General features: G+C 38.9%; 1 protein-coding gene across 7 annotated transcripts in view; it reads right to left on the bottom strand.

Annotated features, from left to right (window-relative positions):
- Positions 1 to 24514, bottom strand: part of RGS7 (regulator of G protein signaling 7) — a 243108-nt gene that overhangs the window by 144146 nt on the left and 74448 nt on the right. For 2 of the 7 annotated variants that reach the window (XM_032466498.1, XM_032466499.1), the window contains exon 3: positions 5858 to 5947. The exons of the other annotated variants lie outside the window; for them this stretch is intronic. In XM_032466498.1, coding sequence (XP_032322389.1) covers positions 5858 to 5947 — 90 coding nt within the window. The remainder of the gene's footprint in view (positions 1 to 5857; positions 5948 to 24514) is intronic. 7 annotated transcript variants of the gene reach the window in all.

A 24514-nucleotide genomic window follows, 5' to 3' on the forward strand; every position in this document is an offset into this window, starting at 1 on the left:
AAAAGAACAAAATTTCAAGCAATGTTTTTTTTAATCAAAGGGAAAAAATAACCTAACAACTAAATAATTAAATACAACTATCATGAGTGCAAGACACCATGACATCCATTGGCACAAATTCATAAGCGATAACCTGCATTTCTTGAGAGGAGTACATTAGCCTAAAATTTTACGGAACACAAATAATCTCAAAGTTGAAAATCAGGTTTATTGTTAAAATTTGTTAATAACTCAACTTACAACAGATTTTCATTAAAAAAAGACTCTGAAAAACTTAGTGAAATACTGTGAATATATATATATTTTTTAATTATATTTATATTAATATTTATATTTAAATATATTTATATTTACTGTGAGCTTATTTATAACTGGATTTATCCTGAGGATGTAAGGATAGTTCAATATCCTTAAATCAATCACTATGACACCCCACATTAGCAAACTGAAGAATAAAACTCATATGATCATCTCAGTTGATGCAGACAAAATTTTTGACAAAATTCAACATTCATTTATAGTAAAAACTCTCAACAGAGTACAGAGGGAGCATACCTCAACATAATAAAGACCATATATGAGAAACTTAGAGCCAGCATCATACTCAACAGGGAAAATCCGAAAGCACTTGTTACAAGATCAAGAACAAGAAAAGGATGCCCATTCTTGACACTTTTATTCAACATAGTTCTAGAAGTCCTAGACAAAGCAATTAAATAAGAAAAATAATATAAGGAAGCCAAACTGGGAAAGGAACAACTCAAACTGTCACTGTCTGCAGATGACATGATATCATATTTAGAAAGTCCTAAACAAGCCACCAAAAAACAAAACAAAACAAAAACTATTAGAACCAATAAATGAATTCAGTAAAGTTACAAGATACAAAATTAACATACAGAAATCTATATGTTTCTATACATAAACTAAAAAGCTTTCATACAGTAAAGGAAACTGTCAACAAAACAAAAGGCAGCCTACTGAATGGGAGAAGATATTTGCAAATGACAGACTCAAAGAAGGTTTAATATCTAAAATATGCCAAGAACTCCTACAACTCAAAATTAAAAACAAAAATTAATCTGACTTAAAAATGGGCAGAGGACCTGAAGAGACATTTTCCCAAAGAAGACAAATGGCCAACAGGAATATGAAAAGATGTTCAATATCACTAATCATCAGGGAAATGCAAATCAAAACAATGAGATTTCACCTCTTATCTGTCAGAATGACTGTTATCAAAAAGATAACAAATAAAAAGTGCCAGTGAGGATGTGGAGAAAAGGGAACAGCTGTGCGCTGTTGGTGGGACTGTAAATTGGAGCTGTCACTATAGAAAACAGTATGGAGTTTCCTCAAAAAATTAAAAACTACAATATGGTTCAGTAATTCCACTTCTAGGTGTTTTTGGAAGAAAAGAAAAACACTCATTTGAAAAGATACATGCACCCCTACGTTCACGAAGCATTATTTATAATAGTCAAAATATGGAGGCAACCTAAGTGTCCACTGACAGATGAATGGATAAGGAAGATGTAGTGTATATACATACAATGGAATATACTCAGCCGTAAAAAGAATGAAATCTTGCCTTTGTGACAACAACAATAGAGGGTATTATGACTATGATTCGGTAAGTCCGAGGGGGGGTCCAGGAATCCTCCTTTTAAAACACAAGTCTCACTGTCCCCACAGGTGTCTGTGATGGAGATTTCTCTTAGTGGTACCTTGTGAAATGTGCCCTAGCAGTGTAGAGGTGAGTAGAGACGCCCATAGTGTAAAGGTGTGTCTCACCCTAAAGTGCTCCCCTCATATGGCCTTTCCAAGCTTGTTCTGATAATGTATAGAAAAATAAAAGCACTTCTCAAATGAACTGCTTCTGGAAGACAGACCACAGGACTTGCTGTTAAAAGATTCAAATTCTCATTCAAACTGATATTCATGTGCTGTTGCATATGCTATTTATTTCTCTGGTCTTTATACCAACCCTGCCCTGCAAATGCAACCACCACATGCACATGTGTACATGCACATGAGCGCACAAACACACACGCACACACACAGTATGTGCATGCATGCACAGATATGCAGACAGTAGGTATGGCCCAATACCCTCTATCTGTCTCACAGTGATGTCTGGCAAAAGGCCTTGTCAGTAAGAACTCCTAGACACTATTATCATTCACTGAGGCACAGAGCATTAATCACAGAAGCAGCTTTGTGAACCTTCAAAATATCCCACCTTCTTTGGGAAGCCATAAATATAATGTTTCATTGATTGGCACTGAGGCAGGGTATTAACCCGCCAGGCACCTGCTTTCAAAGAGCTGGCACTCCTCGGCAGAAACCTAATCATATCTGTCATTGTACTGTCCTGGGCCTGCCAAGATAAGGACCGTGTATCTGGCTGCATTTGTGGGACAGAAGCAGAGAGATGCTGGACTTTGTATTTTGCATCTCCCATCCACAAGAGCAATAATAAGTCTGCAGCACGGGACTGACATCCAGCCAATTAATCCCAAAGCTGCCAGAGGGGCAGGGATCCCTTGAACTAGTCGATCTTGCTGAAAACCGTGAGGAGCACTATCACTTCTCCTCTTCTGCTAGCTCTCCTGCCTCTTTTTCTTCTTGAAATCTTACTCGCTCAGAAGGGCCAGCATAGTGAGTCGGGAGGAGTTGGCTCTTCCTTCCTTCCTGCTCCTTCCTTCCCACCCCAGGACTTGGTGTCATTTATAAAATGTTTTATATGTCTACTTGCCTCAGGCAGAGTTTGAGGGCAGAATCTCATACCAATTAGAGCTCTATAAAAAGGGAGCACGCTGACCTGAGATGAAGCACCCCATCACTACTGGAGGTATTCAAGCAGGATTTCTGACAAGAGATTCCCACTTTGGGTTCAAGGTTGGATGAGACAGCCCTCAAGGTCCTCTGCTATTTTAGAATTCTACGACTCCATGGTCTCATTCCCAGTTTAATTAGCTGCTCTACTGGTGATAATTAGAGTGAAATCTGCCTTTTCTTTGAGTGTTTTTTTTTTTTTTCACCTTGCAAATTTCCTGATATTCCTCTTTGTTTTGAGAAAGATACAAGTTACAAGGTCTTACTTAGGTTTTCCTTTAAGGGGAAAAGTCACAGTTTGGAAAGAGTAAGTTGTTTTTGTCTGCTAGCTGAAGACAAACAGGTAACCACCACTGCTCTGCTCTGTGTGGGCTGAGGTTGGCAGCAAAGGAAGGTTGAGGAAGGGAAGGCAAGTATGCTCTGGGCTGAAGCACATCCAGAAGCCACTGATGTAGGAGAAATACAATTGGTCCCTTATCCTTACTCAATAAAATGTCAGCATCAGAAGAAACATCTGGAAAACCTGATCCTGTCACAATAGCTAGCTCTGAACATAAATAATTTAAGGACAAGATTCCCAATATAAATTATATGCCAAAACAAGAGAATAAAACAGTCTCTTCTTTCTCCCCAGAGCCATTCATTGCCTTTCCCAAGAAGATTTTTTTTTTTTTAATTTTGCTTCATTCATAGCTAAGTTTTGTGACTCCACTTGCACATCTATTTCATACTTGAAGCACCCCTGGTGTTGACAATCACCACCTCCATCCAGCCTGTCACAGAGAACTAATAACACATACACACCAGATTCCATGTTCCAGCAAGGGTAGCCCCCAGAAAGAAACTACTCTCTGGCCAGTCAGAGAAAGACCCAGAGATTATTATAAAAATAGGGAGACACATTGAATAATGCAAAGAAATTCAATTCCCTGGATACTTTTCTTCCCCGACTCATTTGCATCCAATATGATCACTCCCTATATACCAAAATTGCATAATCTAAATTAATTTCAGTCTGTTGTCCGGTTAGACCACCATTACTGCTTGCTGTGGTTTGCAAACCTTAAGCTAGAGCCATAACCTAGAAGGAAGATTATTTTCTCAGTTTTGGATGAATTTTCTTGCTATGTGTCCTTGGGTAAGCAACATGACCTGTTTTGGTCTTCCATTATCTATGAAATATAATGATTTCACCTTCTCCATATTTTATGATTAAGGAAAAATAGAAAAAAAGGATTTAATAGTGATAGGCATAAATGATTCAGACAACAGTTCCAAAACTACCAGTAAATCACATAGTTTCAATATATAGTTTCTAAGCAGGGTACCAGTAAAACGCACCTTTAAAGCATTTTGAGAATCAGTCCACGCAGGAATTAAATTCTGATTTGTTTTTTCTTTTTTCGGCAGATTAAATATTCCATCTTGATTGTTACGTATGTAGAGAACTGACATAATACCATATAGGGACTCAAAAAAGATGTTGTTTTCTTACTCCTTTACATTCTCATTCATTCGCTTGTTCAACACATGTTCACTGAATGACTGCTATTTTCCAGGAGGCATGTTAAGCCTCACAGGCTGGAAGTGCATCTATGTGTCCAGTGACAAGACAACTTTACTGGTACTACGTGGTTACTTCAAATGTTCTATTGACTTGAAGCAGCAAATGCTCTCTCTTCATTGCTAACTTGGAAGAAGAATGAATTCTACAGCCAAAAGGAAATGAACTGTGCAAGTAAGCTGAGGAAGCTCAGAAGTGGATCCCTCCTTAATTGAGCTTGCTTGACATCTTGATTTCAGTCTTGTCAGCCCCTGAACAGAAGATCCAGTTAGAGTATTTCCAGACTCCTGACCTTTGACCCACAGACACTCCATGTTCATAAACAGGTGTTGTTTTAAGTCACTAGAAGGGTGTGGTAGTTTTTTCTGCTGCTGTAAGAAACTATACATATATACACACACATAGATAGGTTATATGTTTATATATAAATAGATATAGAAAACTACATATTTGTATATACATCCAAATATTCCTTAAGTTTATGGTCGTTAAGAAAATCAAGAGTCTTTTTCATCCTAATGTGTATGTGAATGTGACATTGTATGTATGCATGTATGTATGTGTGCTTCTTTATATTATACTGAGTCCAGTATATACACTTTACTGATGGCTAATACAAGATGACTTGATCACTTTTTAGTTAGTAAGTGAGAAATTTACCTATGAAACAGAAGCAAATTTGACTGTGATTCTTATATGCAGTTTCTTTGACAGAAATTGGTTTGGTTTCTCCTTATATATATTCCTCTGTGTGTGTGTGACTGTGTTTATAACTGATACCCTCAATGGTTAGGTTGGTTCTCAACCAGCCTATTTCCCACATCACCTCAACTGAGGACAGGTAGTTGCAGCAATAAGGAATATACCCAAATCTCAACTGGTCTCTTAGTGGCATTCCCAATGAAACCCCACAATGACTCTGCTGGACAGTTACCACGTGGTTCTCCTTTCAGAAAGGCTCGTCAGCATGGGGGGAACCACTGTGGCAGCTGAGTCACGCACACAGTAGCAATATTATCTTGTATACCGGTTTTCACAAGAATACAAGAATTTCTTTGACATGCCAATTCTTCATCACAGAGTGTGTCGGGCACCATTCAGATTTTCTGCAAAAGGCATTCCAGTAACCACGCAGGTTTTGCTTTCAATTAATCTCCAAAGATTTGAAATAATGAATCAACTTAATTTTCATTTATATTCTTTCCCTCTCACCTCCCTTCCTTTTACTTATAAGGTGCATAAATCTTTTAAAAATGTCATTTTAGAAGTGAAACCTGAATAAATTATCCCTGAATATTATAATCAGAAATAATTACCCTTTAATATGTTTTGACTCTAGACAACTTTGCAAGCAGCCTGAAAAGATACACAACAGTGCTATTTGGGGAGACAGAAACAAAAAGAGCTGGTAAATCTTTTACGCATTTTTTCTACAAATATTTATAATAAACTTACTACGCAGGCACCATGATGGGAGGAATAAAGTTGATGATTTCTGCCCAGGTTTACCATGCTGTCAAGGAAGAGGCAGGCCGACAGAGAAATCTGCAATTGCAAATATGGGTCAATGTGCAGAGGGCAGACTGAGATCAGAGCAGAGAGCAGAAAGTGACTTTGCCTGTGCGACAGGGAAGGGTTCACTCTGCCGCAATAGCGTGGAAAGAGAGTCACTCCAGCTCCAGGGATGAAAGTTACCTGTTGTGCATTTTAGGTAAACCTGTGCTCCTAAACAAGTTTAGATCCCTGTTTTCTCATGTAAATCCTTCCTCATCCGGGCCTACAGAGAACTAAAGACTGGAAGCAATAAAGTCATCTTAGTATAGTGAGAAGTGACGGGTGACAAGAATAACCTAATTAGACAAGAAAGCAGTCAGGGGCCGTCTGGTGTAGGAGCCATCAGTCCTACAGACTTCAATCATCAAGAAAAACTGATTACTTTGCAGCCCACTTTGTAACAGTGACTATGAGTCATTAGAGCAAGGTTAAATTATGTTCATTATGTTCTATTTAATAAAGGAAAGAAACATGTACCATATTTTAGAAACTTTTCTGTCAAATTAGTTATTTTTAATACTACCTGAATTGGTGAATGCCTAGAAATTTCATTCATCAAACATGTCATTTTCTCATAATGTTGGAAAAATCAAATGCTGCCATACTAAATAAAGCATCACATTATATCTGAAGTTATTAGTGGTTTCCGAAGGTTTTTTTTTTTTCATTTCTCACCCAAATCCCATAAATCAGACATCAGTCCCATTGTGCCAATGACTCAACTGAGACATAGCCACTTAATCTTAGCCAATGACTCAGTTCTTTTAACTCTTATAAATGTTCTTTCATTTATCCATTCATTCACTCATTCAATACGTATTTACTGAGCATTAATATGACCACAATCCTGTGAAATAAAATGTCAAAAAGTTTAAATATAAATGTAAATCTGTAATCATAGTACAGCATGATTCCAAAATCCTCTGAAGTTCAGTTTTATAATAATGAGTTCTAGAAGTTTTTAAATCACTTTATAAACCTATCATTGACTGACACGTGGGAATACCCTGGGTATTTTGAGAAACAGATTATTTCTGCACCTAATCCATGAGTGACATGGGTACATTAAATGGAAAGGATTCCAGCCTTCTCTCTGTGTTCATCAGACAATTAGTTAAACAACTTTGTAATATTTTCCTGATCACTCAGTTCAGTAGGTGAAAAAAAAATCAAAGTTATATAATAACCTTCAACAACAAGGAATATGAAAACGAATATATCTATGTATATGCATGACTGGGACATTGTGCTGTACACCAGAAATTGACCCATGGTAACTGACGGTATTTCAATTAAAAGAAAAATCAAAGTGAATGCACCTGTAGCAAATGGACTGACTAGATGTTTCCTTTTTTTAATGGATTTATTTTGATATTCTGTAGATCTAGCGTTTGTGCTACTCTTGAAATACCCCACTTAACCACCCAGGAAAAAGTGCATTATCTTCACAATTTGACAAGTGGGAAATTATGGGGTAGAAAGGTTAACTGAACTGATTATGCACAGATGAACCCTTAGCAAACTAGAATTTCTCTACCAGGACTCAGTGTGTTCTACAAGCTGCTTTCCCTTGGATCCTTTTGTTTATACAACCACTTTCATGCTGCCAAGATACTTGTTGTTTTTGTCTTCTGTTTTCTGATTCTGCCAAGTTATTAAAAGACAAAAGCACAGCTTATGTGACAATCTAGATACCAAAGTCTTTCCTGGCATCACTGATTATGCTTTTGGGTGAGTGAACACACTGACTTTAATAAGGAAATTGCAAAATATAAAGATGAAATGATACACATAAAAAGAGATATTACCTTCAGAATTTGAAATAATTACATTCACTCACGGGAAAAAAAAGTGTCTTAAAATCCAATACTTAACAAAAAGAAGAGGGCAAAGAATAGGATATGCTTGCTGGGATTTGTACTTTTTTTTTTTTAACTCACTAAATAAAATTAAGGGACTATCCATATTGTAATGCTCTGTGGACAGCAAGTTGGACTCACATGGGACAGAATTCTCCAGATTTTGAGCTGACAATCCAAGGACAAAGTCAATCTGGTTTTGTGTCTAAACTTAACCTTGATTTAGATGTCAGTTAATTTCGCTGGTGACTTTGGAAACCTTACATCGTTGCCATCTTCAGACCTTGAGAAATGAGTTATTTGTTTCTGTCAAGTGGAAAAGGACAAAATCAGCAGGAAAGGAAATTTTATTTTCAAAGTTCAGAAAGAATGCAATGAAAAGTGGAGATTCTTTCCCAGTAACTGCACTATTTTTTTTCAAGAATTCACAATATTCCTTTAAAGAGTAAAAAGGCAAACAACTTTAAGGATACATGGCAACCAGGCCTTCCTTCTGTCAAATTTTTGCAATACAAGGGAGCCAAGGAATTTGCTTGGCATAACGTTTTTGGTCCTAGAAAGAGAAATAAATAGGCCATTGCGAATTTTTTCTTTAGAGATTATTGGACCATCTTCGTATCTTAAATACAGCTTCCAAATTATGTTCCTTGTATGATGACTATTCTAATCTTCACTTCTCAGATTTATAAGCTGAGGCTCAGAGGTTTTATATCTCTTGGCAAAGTCACCATTTATATAAGGCAGGTCTAGCATTTGAACCACAGCCTCTGGACTCCACACTTGGGCCTCTGTTCTAGCTCACTTCTTCCAGTGAATTCTGATACTTTGTGATTGTCTGACTCTCCCTTTCCTTGTCTGTATAAATAAATAAAAATGCCTGCTTCATCTAGGTCACAGGATTGCTGTAAATCAAATATTACAACACATATAAACATATTTTAGGACTTTAATAACCAGAAGTTTTTATTTCAAAGCATCTAGAAAGTATGGTTGAGTAGTCTGAGATAAAAGTGGTTGTCTGGCTTTAGGCTACCTGCTTTAGTGGTAATCTGATGATTATCAATTTTTGCCTCCCAACCACCAACATGGCTCTTCCGCCAGTCAAGCCAGATGATACCGTAGCTTTACAGTAAGACGTGCAACTTGAGACGGTACTGAGAAACAGGGGTCCACATTCTCATCCGTCCAGAACACACTCGGAACACACTTACTCACATGTACCTTGGAGGAAGGATGAGTGAGCAAACACTGTTCATGTTTCTGAATCAGTTTAACCCAGCACCCACAGTCTATCGAGACTGTTCAAGGACACAAATTACTTCCAAGTGCACTGACTTCATATGTTCACTTGTTACCCACCTTGAAGGGACGGCAAAGCAAAATAGGAGCTCACAGCCCTTTTTTCCTGAATCCATAAAGGAATTTCTCAACAATTTTAGTGATCCTATGAAATAAATAAGACAAGATCCAACTTTTAAATAAAATGGTTAACCTTGGGGCATTGCTTGAAGTACCATACTGAGAAAATTGAAAATCTGACATGGAAGCATTACACCACTTTAATTATACTCCACAAAAGTAGTTTCTATGTGTTATAAAACCAGAGTCAGAAATCAAGAGGCAACTTGAGAAGTCTAAATCTGTACTTGGCCCAAAATGTAAGTTAGGAAGAGGTTGATTCTTCTGTTCCCAATAGCAGATAAGAAATGGATTTGTTTCAGATCCACGGAATTAGAATGAGCCATTAATACACACGAAAACTCAGAGTATTGCATGGCACACTCAAGGGAAAGTTTTATTTTCAAGATTTCAATCATCCTCTCCCCCAGGCACTGGGCTGAGAGCTTTACATGAAGTATTTTAATTAATTCTTAAAACTCTTTTAGGTGAGGCTATTACTAATTCCCATCTTACACATCAGGAAACAGCTAGTTAGTGGTGGACCCAAAGTAGAACACATCACAATCTTGGGCTCTTTTCAAAAAGTAAGCAAGAAAGTAGTTACGCAGGGGCAACTACTCCACAGCTTTGTGGTCAGTAGGAAGAGCACTCCTATCAAGGATGGTTCTCTGGACACTGAAAAGCAACGAATGGAGCTCTTTCTTAGTGTATCTGAAAGAGAAATTATTCCTCATGTGTTTCTAGACTCGAATTCCCAGAAAATATCAGAAGAAAGATACATGAGAAAAAGAAGGCATCCTTGTCTCCTGTTACACGTCAGCAGCATGGAAGATTCTTTTATACCATCACTACAAGCAGGAGAGAGGAGCAAGGAGTGGAAGAAGACTGGTCAGCCATCACAGCAGAGTCACTTCGGTCATCACCAGTTTGGCGGGGATTCATCCAGCTCTCTGAATGTCACTTCCTCACTCATTGCTTCAGGAATAACCCCCCGGATGACATGCTTGTGGAAGGGGTCCTCTCCAGAGGGAGGCGGACAGAGTCAAGGCATATTGTGGAGACAGAGCCAATAGGGCTTCCTGATGGGAATGAGGTGGGAATGGAGAGAAAAAGAGGGTAATGAAAGCCAGTTCCTAGGTCTTTATCTTAAGAGCCTAAGCAGCTGACTGGTGGATGGATGTGTCACTTACTGAGACTGGGAAAACTAGCGAGAAAGGGAAGGGGAGGGGGAAATCCAGAAGTTCAGTTTAGCTGCATTACACTTGAGATGCCTACTGGCAATAAGATGGAGGTGTAAACAACGTAGTTGGATACGTAAGTGAAGAGTCCAGGAGACTGCTGAGAGTTAGAGATATAAATTTGGGAATCATCAGCATTTGGATGGATTTTAAAGCCATAGGACTAGCTGTGATCATTTAGGGAGGGGCTAAGCACAGAGAAATGAAGAGCACCCAAGACAGGACCATATGCTGCATAAGATAAGGCAATTTCAAAGCCCTCCAAATAGATCATATTCCTTGTGGATATAGTTTCTAAAGACGATATCCTAAATTTTACTGATATAATCCCAGAATCCAGCCAAAATTTAATCCATTTATTCACACCAGATGTTTGGAATAAAGAAATACACTTGTTATTCGTTACACTTCCATTTATGTCTTGTGCATCAGTTTTAGATCCTACTGTAAGATAGATATGCAGCCAAACTGTGCTATAAATCTTTAGTGCTCACCGCATAGAATTCTAAAGATGCCTACTACATTGTAGCTCAGCCCAAAGATGTGCTAACTGTTTTCCATCATGGTGCATCACTGGCTACATTTCTGCTGAACTTTAAGCTCAGTGGGGGTGGGGGCACGCCCAATATGTTCACAGATTAAGTCCTAGAATTCAACAAATGTCTAATGTTTTATAGATTCTCAAAAACTTTGCTTGATGGTGAAATTTAATCATCAATCAGTTAATGATCTGAGTCCTTGCAGCACCAAATTAGAGCAAGTAAAAGGCGGTTAGCACTCCCACTGACATACTGGAACAAGGCAGCCACAACTAAGCAAAGTCCTACGGGCAGGTATGTCTCAATGTAGCTACAAAGGCTTTTCATTATCCATAACACGAATGCATATGAAATCTCCACAAGCATAAGATTCGTTGCCACACAGATTCAGACGGACAACAAGTGTCCCAGCACAGTTTCCCTCAACACAACAATTATAGAAAGTCCAATGATTTACAGTTGATCTAAAGAATTTGTTAGGACAATTCTCTGTCAAATTCCAGAAAAATATAACATCACAGCTTTGGACGCCCAAGAAGTAATTCGCCAAGAGTGTCTGCTAATACTGTGTGTGATTAGCACAGATAGGTTTTAGTGACAGGTTAACTGGCAAATTTATACCAAATCAGACTTACATGAGGCACTCTGACTGGCACTATAAGGGATACGAAGGAATTCTAGGACCCTTCGGGGGTCCTAGAATCTGGTTGGGTAGAAGCCTTTCATCTTACGAAATGTTAAATAGAAATCTAATACTGCAATAATAGGAAAATAATAAAATGTTTTGAGGTCCTATATAATTAACAGTCATCCAATCAGATACAAGGAGGATAAAAATCTTTCGTGACATTTTTGGTAAACACAGTAACATAAAGTGTATGTGTGTTTGTGTGTTGATCTCCCTTAAAATAAAAATGATCAGTCCCAGAGCGCCGTATATACGAAACACACCTTGACACACATTTCTTGTTGCATGGCAGCCACAAGGAAGTATAATGTTGAGAAACAGATCTCCAGGGAACAGCTTGCATGTGGGACAGCGTTTCTAAGCAGAGAACAAGGTCTCCATCCCTATAATTACCCTCCTATTATAGTAGCACCTCATTTGAGAAGCAAAATGGCATTGCAGAAAGAGCAATAGATCAGAAGTCAAGGGGCTTGGAGGTTCCTGACTCTGTTACCAACTTGATGTGTGTCTTTTCCACAGTCCTCATTTTAAAAGGTCAGCAGGAGGCAGGGATTCTTGAGCTCTCTCCAGCTCTACAGTCAGACACATCTGCCACTCACTTTGTGTGAGCTTTAGGCAAGTCTTTTAGCTTGATTTGTGTGACTGTTTTTGTGCCAATACCACGCTGTTTTGACTACTCTAGCTTTGTGGTGCCTGAAGTCTGGGAGGGTTATTCCTCCGGTTTCATTCTTCTTCTCCAGGACTGACAGATGACTGGATAAAGAAGCTGTGGTATATTTATACAATGGAATACCACTCAGGCACAAAGAATAAAATCATGCCATTTGCAGCAGAATGGATGAACCTGGAGATTGTCATCTTTCTTCCCAAAACCTTCTCCCTTTTTCATATTCTTTATGTTGATTACCACTCGTGACACAAGTAAGAAACCTTGGAATGATCAATTTTCCCCGGCTTACTTAGCAGGGACTTGTTCATCCTACCAACATAATGTCCCCTGAAATATCCCTTTCTCTGCACGCCTCCACTATTCTCTAAGTCAGGTCTTCATGTCTGGCCTGCACTATCCCAAGAGTTTCCTGACTGGTCTGTAAGTCATCAATCTCATTTTTGCAGTCCATCTCCCATTCTCTAATGGCCTTATTTTCCTAAGTCCATTCCCTGACTATATGTCAGATCATGACAGTCCCTTGCTTTAGTCATTTTACATAAGAGGCAGAATAGATTGATTTCTCTCATTATGTTCTATATTAAGTAATTGATTTGTTTTAGAAGCTGAAAAGGATTAGAACACCAAAACATAAACATCTAAAAAATGTTTTTCAAAATGTCCCTTTCATGTTCTAGTCAAAACACTATTAAAACTTACATATGACATCCAAAAAAAAAAGGGGGGGGATGCGTGGAATAAAGGCCACACTCTTTAGCCTGGCAACCTGATTCCTTTCCAGAACTGCCCACCATGAAATAGCTTCACACAAATTGCATTCAAGCCTCACTAGAGGATTCTCTGTTCCTGCACTTTAGTAATGCCATGCTTTCTAACTTTCTGCCTCTTCTCTACTCACTAAAACACGATGTATCCTTCAAGGCAAGCTGAAATCCCTTTCCTCATCCTGACAGTCAGAATAAATTACTCCTTAATTTCAGAACTCACAGCCTAAAAAAAAAAAATGCATAAATTAGAACATAAAAAGTAAAACTACTCTGCGTCTACATTGTGCCAGGCATTCTCCTAGGCACTCTGCACACTATAATTCATTTAATCTTCACAGCAACCCTGTATTTTAGAGGTGAGAAGCTTGGGCTTATGAGGATTGAATGATTCACCGCATATCTTACTGCAGCAGACAGAACATAGGGGGGAGCCAGAACCAGAATTCAGGACTTTGTGACTCCAAACAATTTTCTTTATACTTTGCAGAATAATCTCTACAATTGGTTGTTTATACACGGCTACTTGAGAAAACGACAGGCTCTTAGAGAGCTGAGAATGTGAGTTATTTTAGTCGAACTACTTCAACTGTGCAAACACACATACACAGGCACACACTCCATAGTTGGGCTGTTTCCATAACAATTTAATTCAGTAAATGTTGAGTTGATGAATGGACACATTATCCAGGTTCATTCATAAATATACACTCAGTTCTTATGACAGACTCATGGCACATGTCCCCATGCCTATGAAACTCACAAACAGAAAACAGCAACAAGATAACACGAGTTGGCATAGTTTATTAGTCTAAAAGTAGCTCACGTATGAGGCAAACATACTTTTAATACATCTTCCCTTTCCTCTAGTAAGAAAATAGGCTTCTCCATAAGGATAATTAGGGCACCTAATTTGAGCCACAGCATCAAAACTGGAGGGAATCAATCTAGCAAAGAGCAGGATCCATCCCGAAATGCTTTGTTCTGAACACTCAGCATGTAACCTTGCTGTCTGGCAGATCCTGGGCAGATTCTGTACCTTTCACCTGTGATTTTTCTTATTCAAACTCAGGCCATGTTTCTGTTTTGCTCTACTTTCTCCTCTTTAGAAGGCGCCTGCATTTCTGGCTTTCATGGCCATCTAGAGGTGCCTTGGCTCCTGCCCCTTTTCAAGCTGGATCCTCCAGTTTCTCATTGACTCTGTGAGCACCCCAAACAACAGCTTGTCAACAAATTTCTTTCTTCTTAAACCAACCAAAGGAAGATTCTATAACTTGGAATCAAGAATGCTCCTGGACATTACCCCAATCTCTTGATAGACACACAGAGGGCAATCACCAAACAAGCACACAAACCCCTGCAACTCTATTTTTTCTGTTAAAACATAATAGATTCCTTCTGTTTTTACTTATTCATTCATGCACAGCAGACACATTTATAAATAATTAAGATACAGTAGTGGCAGGACAAAAACAGTCCTAACCCTCATGAAATTGACAATTCCTTTGATATTTTTATTGAGACCAAAAGATAGAACACATGCAGTCCAGATGATGATGTTATTTGAAAACAGAAGTTCTGTTCCTAAAGCCATAACCTGAGGTTCAACCCTAAAAGGAACTCTACTGCCCTTTAAAATGGCCAACAATCTAGATACATAGACTAAATGTCAAATATTACCAAAAGTATTTCTGGGGGGGGGGGGAGGCTCTTTCTTGTAGTCCCATTAAGCTACTATTTTTTACTTACTGATGGTTGTTATAATTTATTTTTAATAAATGAGGGGTGGGAGGAATGGGTGAAGGGGGTATAAATTTACCAAAATTAAATACTACAGCAGTTTTAAGGGGTAAGTTCAGTTGACCAAAGTTCAAGAAAAACTTTAGAAAAAAGTAAGCCTGAAATGATGGGAAGAACTTAGATATGCATGGAGAGGGAGGGACAGAACCATACACGGCAAAATACTCTTAGAAACAACATAAAGAAGGGAGCTCAAGAATCAGAGTCCACATACAATGAAGAGGGTAACTGGTTGAAATGAAAAGGATCCCAGAGGAAGAGAAAGTTGCAGAACAAAAGCTGACTGCCTGTCAAGCTCCAGAGCGTTCTTCATTCTACAGGCCACGGGGAGCAGTGGGCCCAGGTGAGACGTGATGTGCAAGGCCTTAAAACACGTATCATAAATGTCAGGTGGTGGGTATTGTTCAGTGAATAAATTTTGGCCAAAAAATAAAATTAAGGTAACAATAGCACCCTTTTTCTTTCTCTCTAAAAAGCTAACAATTGTGGTGTCTGCCAATTTAGAATAGAAATATTTGAAAATGAAAGAATCCAATTTAGAGAGCTCTCTTTAAAGGTCAGCTAGATTTATCAACAACAGAAGAGACTATTGTCTCAATTGCCTTTTTGTTTTGTTTTTTCTTCTTCCTATCCCCCACCAAAAAAAAAAAAAAAAGTATATTAAAACAAATGTTAATGGTGGAAAACTCTGGAGTTTTCATTAATGACTTAAATTGACTTTTCATAGAGCAACAATTACATGAGCTATAAAATACATGATATAATTAAATAGCATCAATAATGAAATACTCCGTTTGAGGGCTTTACGATCCCTTATTCTAAAATTCATATTTGAACATCTTCTTATCAGAACTGTTCAGTTTAAAATAATAAACACATATATGCATATATTATATATACATTTAAGTACACAAAAGTAAATTATTTATCAATAGATTTACCTCTTTTTATCAATTGTCATGAAATTCAAGAATCAATAACAGAATCCATAGATGGGCCCCTAAATTAATTTTAATCATTATTTTTAACTTTTTTACTCATGCACAAACTAATTAGCTAATGGAGAAAAATCAATTAGTATGTATAGAATCTCCGATCTTGAATATCTTCCTGACCCTAACTTTGAAGGAACTCCTAAAAAAAGCAATATAAGGTATAGTGTTGATAACAAGAGGTAAAGGGTCTTGATAATTCACAGCCTGGATGAATAAAACTGTGGAGGAAATTATCAAGACACTTGACTTTTCTCACACCTTTGAAGCTCATTGCTCAAGCCAGAAATCTAAACAGTAGTGTTCCTTTTTTGCATTTAAGCCCCCATGTCTAATCTTACCCTCCAAAACTAACTTCCTCCCTTCCTTCCTTCTCCTTTCTTCCTCTTCTGGTTTTTCCCCTTTAAAGATTAAGAATCACATGTGAGTTTTTTTTTGTTTACCACTATGTCAGGAATAGAACTTGTGCTTAAAAATATGTATGTACAGTTTACACGTTAAGGTAGTAGAGATGCCTACAAAGTCTGAGTGTTCATTCAATGAATATTTACTAATCAGCTATATGTTCCGGGCATTGGAATATGAGACAGACAGTTCCGCTGTCTTCACGCAGCCACATTTAGCGGGAGGAGACAGAGAACAAACAAGCAAATGAACAAGCAAAGAAATTTCAGGCTGTAATAACTGCTGGAATGAAATAAAAAGTAATAGCAAAGAGAGTTACAATGGACACGTTCAAAAGGGTTCATTAACCAAATCCACCAAAAAAACTCAAGTGAAACGTTCAAGGAAAACTGTTTTGCTAATTTTTAGATCTCATTCTCCCAGATCTTCAACACAAACAGAAGCAGTTAATTGTCCATAAACTACACTCAAATGGAAGGTTCACTGAATTGCCGTCTCTGGAAAAAAAATAATGGCTCAGTTAAGAGTACATGGATCCTTTCTGCTCTATTTGTTGTGGAGTTTTGAGCAGAAACCCTGATAACTTTGCCTTCTGTTTTGTTTGTTTTTTTTTTTTCCTCTAAATAAAAATAGTAGTAACCCTTACATTTGTTTAGGACATAGTACTTCTCATTTGGCCTTTGCCACACACTATAGCTCTCATGCTCACGTTTGAGCCAATCAGTGATCACAGGAATGAGGCTACTGTGACAGGCTCAGTGATGTCCATGGACCAGGACCACACCAGGATTCTGCTTTTGGAAGATGAAGGAAGGCCAGTGATAATAAGCACCTCAATGAACTGGCCTAATTTCAATCCTTCGCCCTCCCTACCTGGCCCTGCCCTATGCAATTTCCTCTGTCGTGACAAAGAGGAACAGGTGAAAAGTAGACTATGGTTTTCCTATTCCACTCATCTTTCCCACTCCAGCCCCATGCCAGAATCAGAAACAAGATCCCAAACACGCTCACAACACCGCAGAAGCTGTGTATTCAAACAACACTCTTGATCTTTCCAATCTACCTATGTGGTCTGGCAGACAAGGGGGGGAAATCTAGAGAGATTTAAAACCACAATTCAGAGAGATATTCAGGTGAGGTAAGAGGGTCTTGGTTGTTTTAACTACATTATCAGGTACTGAAAGTCCTTGTCGAAGGGATCTCAGAGCCACAGTCACAATCTGTGAGCACTCAGGCAGAAGAGGAGCTCCTTTGAAGGCAGGGGCTCTGCCTTCATCGACACTATGTCCCAAAAGGAAGGATCTGTTGCTCAAGGAATAAAGGCTGAATAGTAATAAACTCTGGTCAGCTTCTTACTGGTTGAGCATCTATCTCCAAAGAAAACTAATTATTAAATCAGGGTCAGCCTGGAACAATGTCTCTAGTGGCCCCCTGCCGGGCACCAGCCAATCTGACACTTTTAACAGTGACTTGACAGTCTGGGGCCCACTGATGACACAGTCATCACATGTGACATAATGCAAAGCCTAGAAGAACAAAGCATGAATTAGGTAAGAGTATCGTGATCCAAATAACGTGGCATAATGGAATTTTAACATGATTATACTCGGTAAACCTGAAACTTACTCTTAAAGATGAAAACAAAAACCTCATTAGAATGGATGGGGAGAATGTGACTGAACATCGATACAATTAAGACAGGAATGTTAACCGACCATTAATAAATTGTAACAGTAATAGCAGCTAAACACATATCAAGAGTTTCCCATTTTCTGGGCACTGCTCTAATCACTTAACGTGTCTAATCATTTCAAATCATTAACTCATTCACTCCGTACAAAATCCTTGAAGTCAATTATTGGCATCTCCATTCTACAGGTGAAGAAACCAAGGCACAAAGGATATAAAGTAACTTAAAATGAATCAGTAATGTAATACGATTGCCAAAAATATTAAGGTGACCTTAGGTGTTGTTAAAGAATAGTGCCCAGAACGAGAGAATTAATAATGATTCTCTAGTTTATCCACATTCAGACTACACTGAAATTATTGTATTTCTGTTCCAGGAAAATGGAGCCTTGAAGAGAGACTCTATAAGGAATATGAGCACTTTAAAATAATGGAAAAGATTGATGGATTTATACCCAAATCACAGAAAGAGGAGAACAGGACAGCTGGCAGGGGTCCTCCAGCCTTGGGCTGTCCCCCTGCTCTGCACGGCTGCACAGGCGGTCATGGAAATCACAGCAGGCACATTCCACAGAGTGTTTACTCTTTAAGTTTCCCAAATTACAAGGAACGAGGATTAGATGTGAAGGAGGATAAGCAGAGGCTCAGGAAAAGGCTTTCCAGTGGGACCGCTTTGTAAGATGGGAATCACGCCTTGTGGAGGATGAACGAGCAGTGGACACGGGACGACACAGGACCAAATGATCGCCAGGGATCCTTACCCTGTGATTCTAAAAGGAATAAACGGTAGACACTATTCTGGTAACATATCAATGTAAGAAAATTCAAGGCGTTGTGCAGTATACCTGAAGATTGCTGATACCATAAGAACTTAAGTAAATCTTCAAATTCTGTGCTCAGTTTCGTCTCTCTTAAAATGGGGCAGGACACGTGAAGGCAGGGAGGGTTCTTTTCATGTTCACTGTTGTATCCCCAGCACCTGGCACATAGCATCTTCTCCACAAGTACTGGCTGAAGGAGTGAATGAGCAGGCTTTGGATGTGAAATGTTTAATGTGCCCTTTAGAGAGATACTACCAGCCTTTGAGTGATATTTCCACCAAGCTTCTCTTCGAGCATATGACTTACTTAGCATCTTAAAGTTCATGTTGACAGTGAGGGTGAAAGTATGAAGACTGTCTTGAGCTCAGTTATTTCTGACTTGTTAGGTACAGAAATCAGCAGTGATAACAGTCCAGCCTGTACTAGACACAAACAGGAGCTGTATGCCAACTCCCCAGTCACAGTTTCCATGCTAAGTCGCCTTTGTTTTGCTGCCACTGAGAAAAGAGTGCCATTTAGTGGTGGTGAGAGTAAGGGAAAATCGATCTGTCAGACTGAACGTTTGAAACCTCTTCAAGGGTGCTGATATCTGCAACACCACTCAAAACTGGGTCTGGGAGCCAGGAGCAATGCATGTGATCAAGAGGGTACGGTGTCATTCACAAGGGCAGGGTAGCGGCTAGATCTCAAACCGAGAGTGCTGGAAGTGACAGCGCCCCAAGTCCCCTAAAGTTCCCTAGCACACTCATCTGTAAAAGCAGAGAATGGCACTCGCCAAATAAAGATGCTCCCTCAGTGAGAGGAAGCGAGAGCAAGGAAATCTATTTTATCCTCTAGGTGAGGAGCACAAATAATATGTTTTGCAGGACTATTCAGTGCTCCACCAAAATGTATGAAACAATAAGCCTGCTACCATCACAGTATGCAAGTACCCCCTAGAGGGGGCTGGAGAAAGGCTAGCATCCTTTTCTGTGAGCACTTGCTCCAGTCATGCTCAGGAGAAGCCAAGTCTCACAGTCTGGTGGTTAAGATGATTAGATGAGCTATCTCAGTACACAGGATTGAGAGTGCGTCCCCTTCTTCATTGATGTATACAGTGAAGCTGTGCCGAACACCTATTAATGACCAGGCAGCGGGGGTTAGAATGAGTTAGACCACCATGGAGCTTATACAAAACTGGAGGCAAAAAATAATCAACAATGTATTATTCAACTACATAGTAATTATTCAATTTTGTAACTCTTCAGCAAGTGTTATATGAAGGAGATAAATAAGATACTAGGAATTTATATAATAGGGAAACTTGATCTATTACTTTCATGAGCAGGTGACATTTGAGCTGAACACCAAAGGGTAAGCAGGAATTGATCAGAGAAAGCCATTATTACCCTTGAGTAGAACAGCAAATAATTATTTTCCAAAACTCTTTATGTTAACAATTTACTCTGCATGTAGTTTTTGTTTTATATTTTTGCTTTTTTAAATTGTGAAGTTTCAAAAGTTTTAAAAACCACCTTGTAATAGATGATAGGTTTTATTTGCCCAGATGACCTCATCAAAAATTGTCATGATCTGTTTAGGTTACTTATGCGGACCTTCAAATGTACAAGAACACGTGTGGCTTTTGCATTCAGAAGGAAAGCTGGGATGTGATGCAGCAATGACTCTGGCCTGGCCATACAAAGGTCAGCTCTAATGAAGAATTCCAAGGTTTTTAAAATTCACTTATGTCAGCTGGGGAAGAGTTTTCTAAGGTGGGTTCTACTACAGCAAAATAAGACCCATGTATAGGAATATATCCATGTGCACACATGCAATGAGAGAATATGAGAGCTGTAGGGGACCCCAGGAACCATGGACCCTGAGTTCCTCACATCTCAGATGAGGGTCTCACGGAGATGAAAGAAACTGCTCATACTGCCCAGCCAGCAAGTGACAGTGGCCGAGGATGCACTGGAATGTGATGAAATCCACCTGAGGCTAAAGTAAATTCTGCAGCAAAACTTGTTGGCAGAGGGAGAAGGTGAGGTCTGTCAGGTAGCGGGTAATTGGCATGGAGCCTGATAGCTCAGGACAGAGGTCGATTTGGCTTCATTATGCAAAAGGCCAGATTTCAGGGTCAAGAAAAGATGTAGTCAAATTAAAGGTACCAGCAACTCAGAGCTTTAATAAGCAATAGTGATTTGATTAACCAGGTACCTGGAGGGAATCTTCTGCTGAGCTTGGAATGCCTTATTATTACTTTATTAATGTGTTTTCCAAAGACACTCCCCACAATATCTCCCAGCCCACACGTTCTTCTACAAGGTGACCTTGTCATTTCTCCATCAAGATGTGAAGTCTCATTTGCCTCCCCTTGAATCTGGGCTGCCTTATGACTTGCTAGTAGCCAACAGAACATGGTAGAAGCGACCCTGAATGACTTTTCAGGCTGTTTCAGGAAGGCCATGGAGCTTCTGCCTGGTTCTCTTGGGACTCTTGATCTGGAGAAGCCATAACCGTGGAAGAGGTCTGACCGCCCTGAGACTGGCTGCCACACTAGAAAGGCTGCACGCTGATGTTCCAGACAGGAGTCCCAGGAGAGCCCAGCCTTCCATCTGTCCCTGCCAAGATGCCAAAGAATGAGAATAAAGGAACTCTTTCAGAAGTGATCCTTCCAGACATTTGAGTCTTTCCACCTCAGTCCCCAGATATGAAGGAGCAGGAAAAAACACCCCACTGTGCCCTGTCTAAATTCCTGACTCTCAGAAACCATGAGCATAAAAAAAATAGTGTGTGGGGGTTGGGGGTCAGAGCTCAAGTGGTAGAGCGCATGCTTAGCCTGCATGAGGTCCTGGGTTCAATCCCCAAGACCTCCATTAAAAAAAAGAAAAAAGAAAAACCTAATAATAAATAAATAAATAGACCCAATGATCTTCCCCTCACCAAAAAAAAAAAAAAAAAAAAAAAAAGAAAGAATTTAAAATAGTGTGCATATAAATAAAAGCCATCAGGCTCAGCAGAATTTGCTACACAAAAATAAGTTACTGAAACAAAAGTTTTGCTTTTCTTTTTTTTTTTTTTCCATAAGGGTTATTTATGGGCATTGAGCCCATTGAACAGATGAGAAACCTAAGGTGTAAAAAAATTAAACCAATTAGATCACAAAATAATAAACAGAATTATATAATCATAGGAATCATATGATCATCCGAAGTTCATCTGAGGACACTGAGACCCAGAGAAAAACGACTCGGATCAAGATACACAGTTAGAGGCAGATACAGAAAAAGAATTCAGATCTCTGCTACAGCTCTTTCCAAAATATTAGACCGAGCATGATACAATAAAAAGACCACATGTGTTAGAACCAGACCTGAGCTGATTATATCCTTAGAAAGGTTTACCTGTGGTTCAGTGTCCTTATATTTAAAATAGGAAGAATACAGAGAAAGGACAGTAACGGGAAAACCACTAGATCTGTCGTTTAACAGTATTGTACTAATGTTAATTTCCTAGTTTTGAGCATTCCACTATGACTGTATAATGTGCTGATATCCAGAGAAGCTGTGTGAGGGGCAAATGGGAACCTTCTGCATTATTTTTGAAATAAATTTAAGTAAGTCTAAAATCTAAATAAAATTAGCTCTAACTTTAAAAAAAATTTAAAAAGGAAAACCAATATCTACTTAGTAAGATTTTTTTTAAAGACAATGTTTGGAAAATGCCATACTTGGTAATTAGAAAGCATTCAATTTCCCTTTCCTACCACCATCATGATTTGCTGATAAAGCCAGAACAGACGGTCCACTGATTCGTAGTTCAGGCCTTGCTTTCCGAGGCAGTATCTTCATACACTGTAGCTACTGTAGCTTTAGTCAAGCACATGGATCCAGAACATTTTTAAGAAAATTAACTTAGGAAGTAGATGATGGGAAACCTCCCACAGTAGTGAAATCTCTAAACCTCTTCTCTGGTCTCTGAATTCTTGGCAGCCCCAAGCTCTTGTTCTAGCCAAGAGTCCTCATGCCTGCAGCTTCCACTTCAACTTGCCCTCATTTAGAGGTTAGACAGCCTCCACACTAGTCATCGGATGCCATCTGTCTGTGGCCATGAGCTAACTGAAAGCTCTCTGAAATCGCCTTCCAAAGCTAATTGAGCTGCTCTAAATATTTGAAGAGACAGAAATGGGGTTGCACCAAAGATGGTTGACTGAAATATTTAAAGAGCTTTTTACAAATGGTGTGGTAGCCCACTTCCTTCCTTCCTCCTCCTCAGGGATGCATGCATCTTATCAGTTTATCATCAGAATTGAACCTGATTGGTCTGGGAACATTGCCACATCATTAAAGGGAGAGAGAAGGAGAAATTTCTGGGAAATTATTAGAATCACTTTAAAATAATTTTGCTAATGCAGATCTTCAAATCCTGGGACCACTGATAAAACTCCTCTATAAACATAAAGATATCAAACAAATAGACTAGCAATGGGCTTAGCCTCCTATCTTGAAACCAAAGGGAGTAATTGACTTAAAACATATTACTGTGGATCTATAACAGAAAACAGATAACCTCTGCAGTGCAGCATGAAGAGCTGCTACTCAACATTCAGAATTTTGGCTGCAAGATCAGGCTTCATCAGTTCACAAAACCAATAACCTCCACCATCCACAGTCAAGGTTCTTCTCACTACACTACACCATCTCTCTAATATCAGGCTGACTTTCTACCGGAAGTCCTTGCCCTATCATTCTTGGAAATTCCTACTTGCTGTGTGTCCATGTAGTGAGAAAACATATCTAACTTGGAGGCACACAGCCTCATTTTCTAGAAATGTGGCATAAACTACGGCATACTCTGGGGGAGCAATGAGACTTACCTCAAAGCCTGTACAATGCCTGAGGGTACTTTCTGAATCACTAAGTAAAGTTAAAGTACGTTTAATCAAGCCATAGGTCAAAGAGGGCTTGTTTTATTATGATTCCTTAAAAATTAATTGTCCTTGGGTTTGTACAGAAATCTCTCCATCAGAATCACAGAAAACTAGAATGCACTGTTCTCCAATCAGAGGAGGTCAAGTAACATAGCTCATTACACAAACATTATCAATTCCTCCTCATTTTCACTTCTTTATATTCAGGGAGAAAGTATTTCTCTCTCTTCTTTCTTCAATCGCTCCACTATTTATGAAATTGGACCACACCTTATTACCTCGGTAAGATATCAAATAACTCCCAGGAGCCACCGTTCTTGTGGTCTGTACTACACACAGCCACCTTATCCGGCTTCTCTGTTCTCATCCCCAGCTCTCTCCCAGAGTTAGTATGAAGCAAAATGTGACTCTACCACTGGAGTTCTAGGAAATCACTAAGAGGAAGACACTTCATATCTATAAAGATATTATGGCAATAAATGAATTTTTTATTAGAACTAAAGAGAGTACTATTAATTTTCATCAAATAGTCTGTTATGTTTTACGTCCTCAAAAGGGATAAATAGATGCTCTTTTGCTTTGTAAAATGCGAAAATACTGGCAGAGTCTTCCCTGTCTGGCCTCCAGGGGCATTTATGTCATCCCTCTGCCTAGTCATACATTTATTTTATGAACAAAGTAATAAACTAGAAGCCATTTCAGATCTAGTTTCATCAAAGCCAACTTGAGAAAGTTTTGACCTAAAATAAAGATAAAGAGAAACATGTAGAGAATTCAGGG

Source organism: Camelus ferus, chromosome 23 (genome assembly GCF_009834535.1).
Source record: "Camelus ferus isolate YT-003-E chromosome 23, BCGSAC_Cfer_1.0, whole genome shotgun sequence".
Taxonomy (NCBI): Eukaryota; Metazoa; Chordata; class Mammalia; order Artiodactyla; family Camelidae; genus Camelus; species Camelus ferus.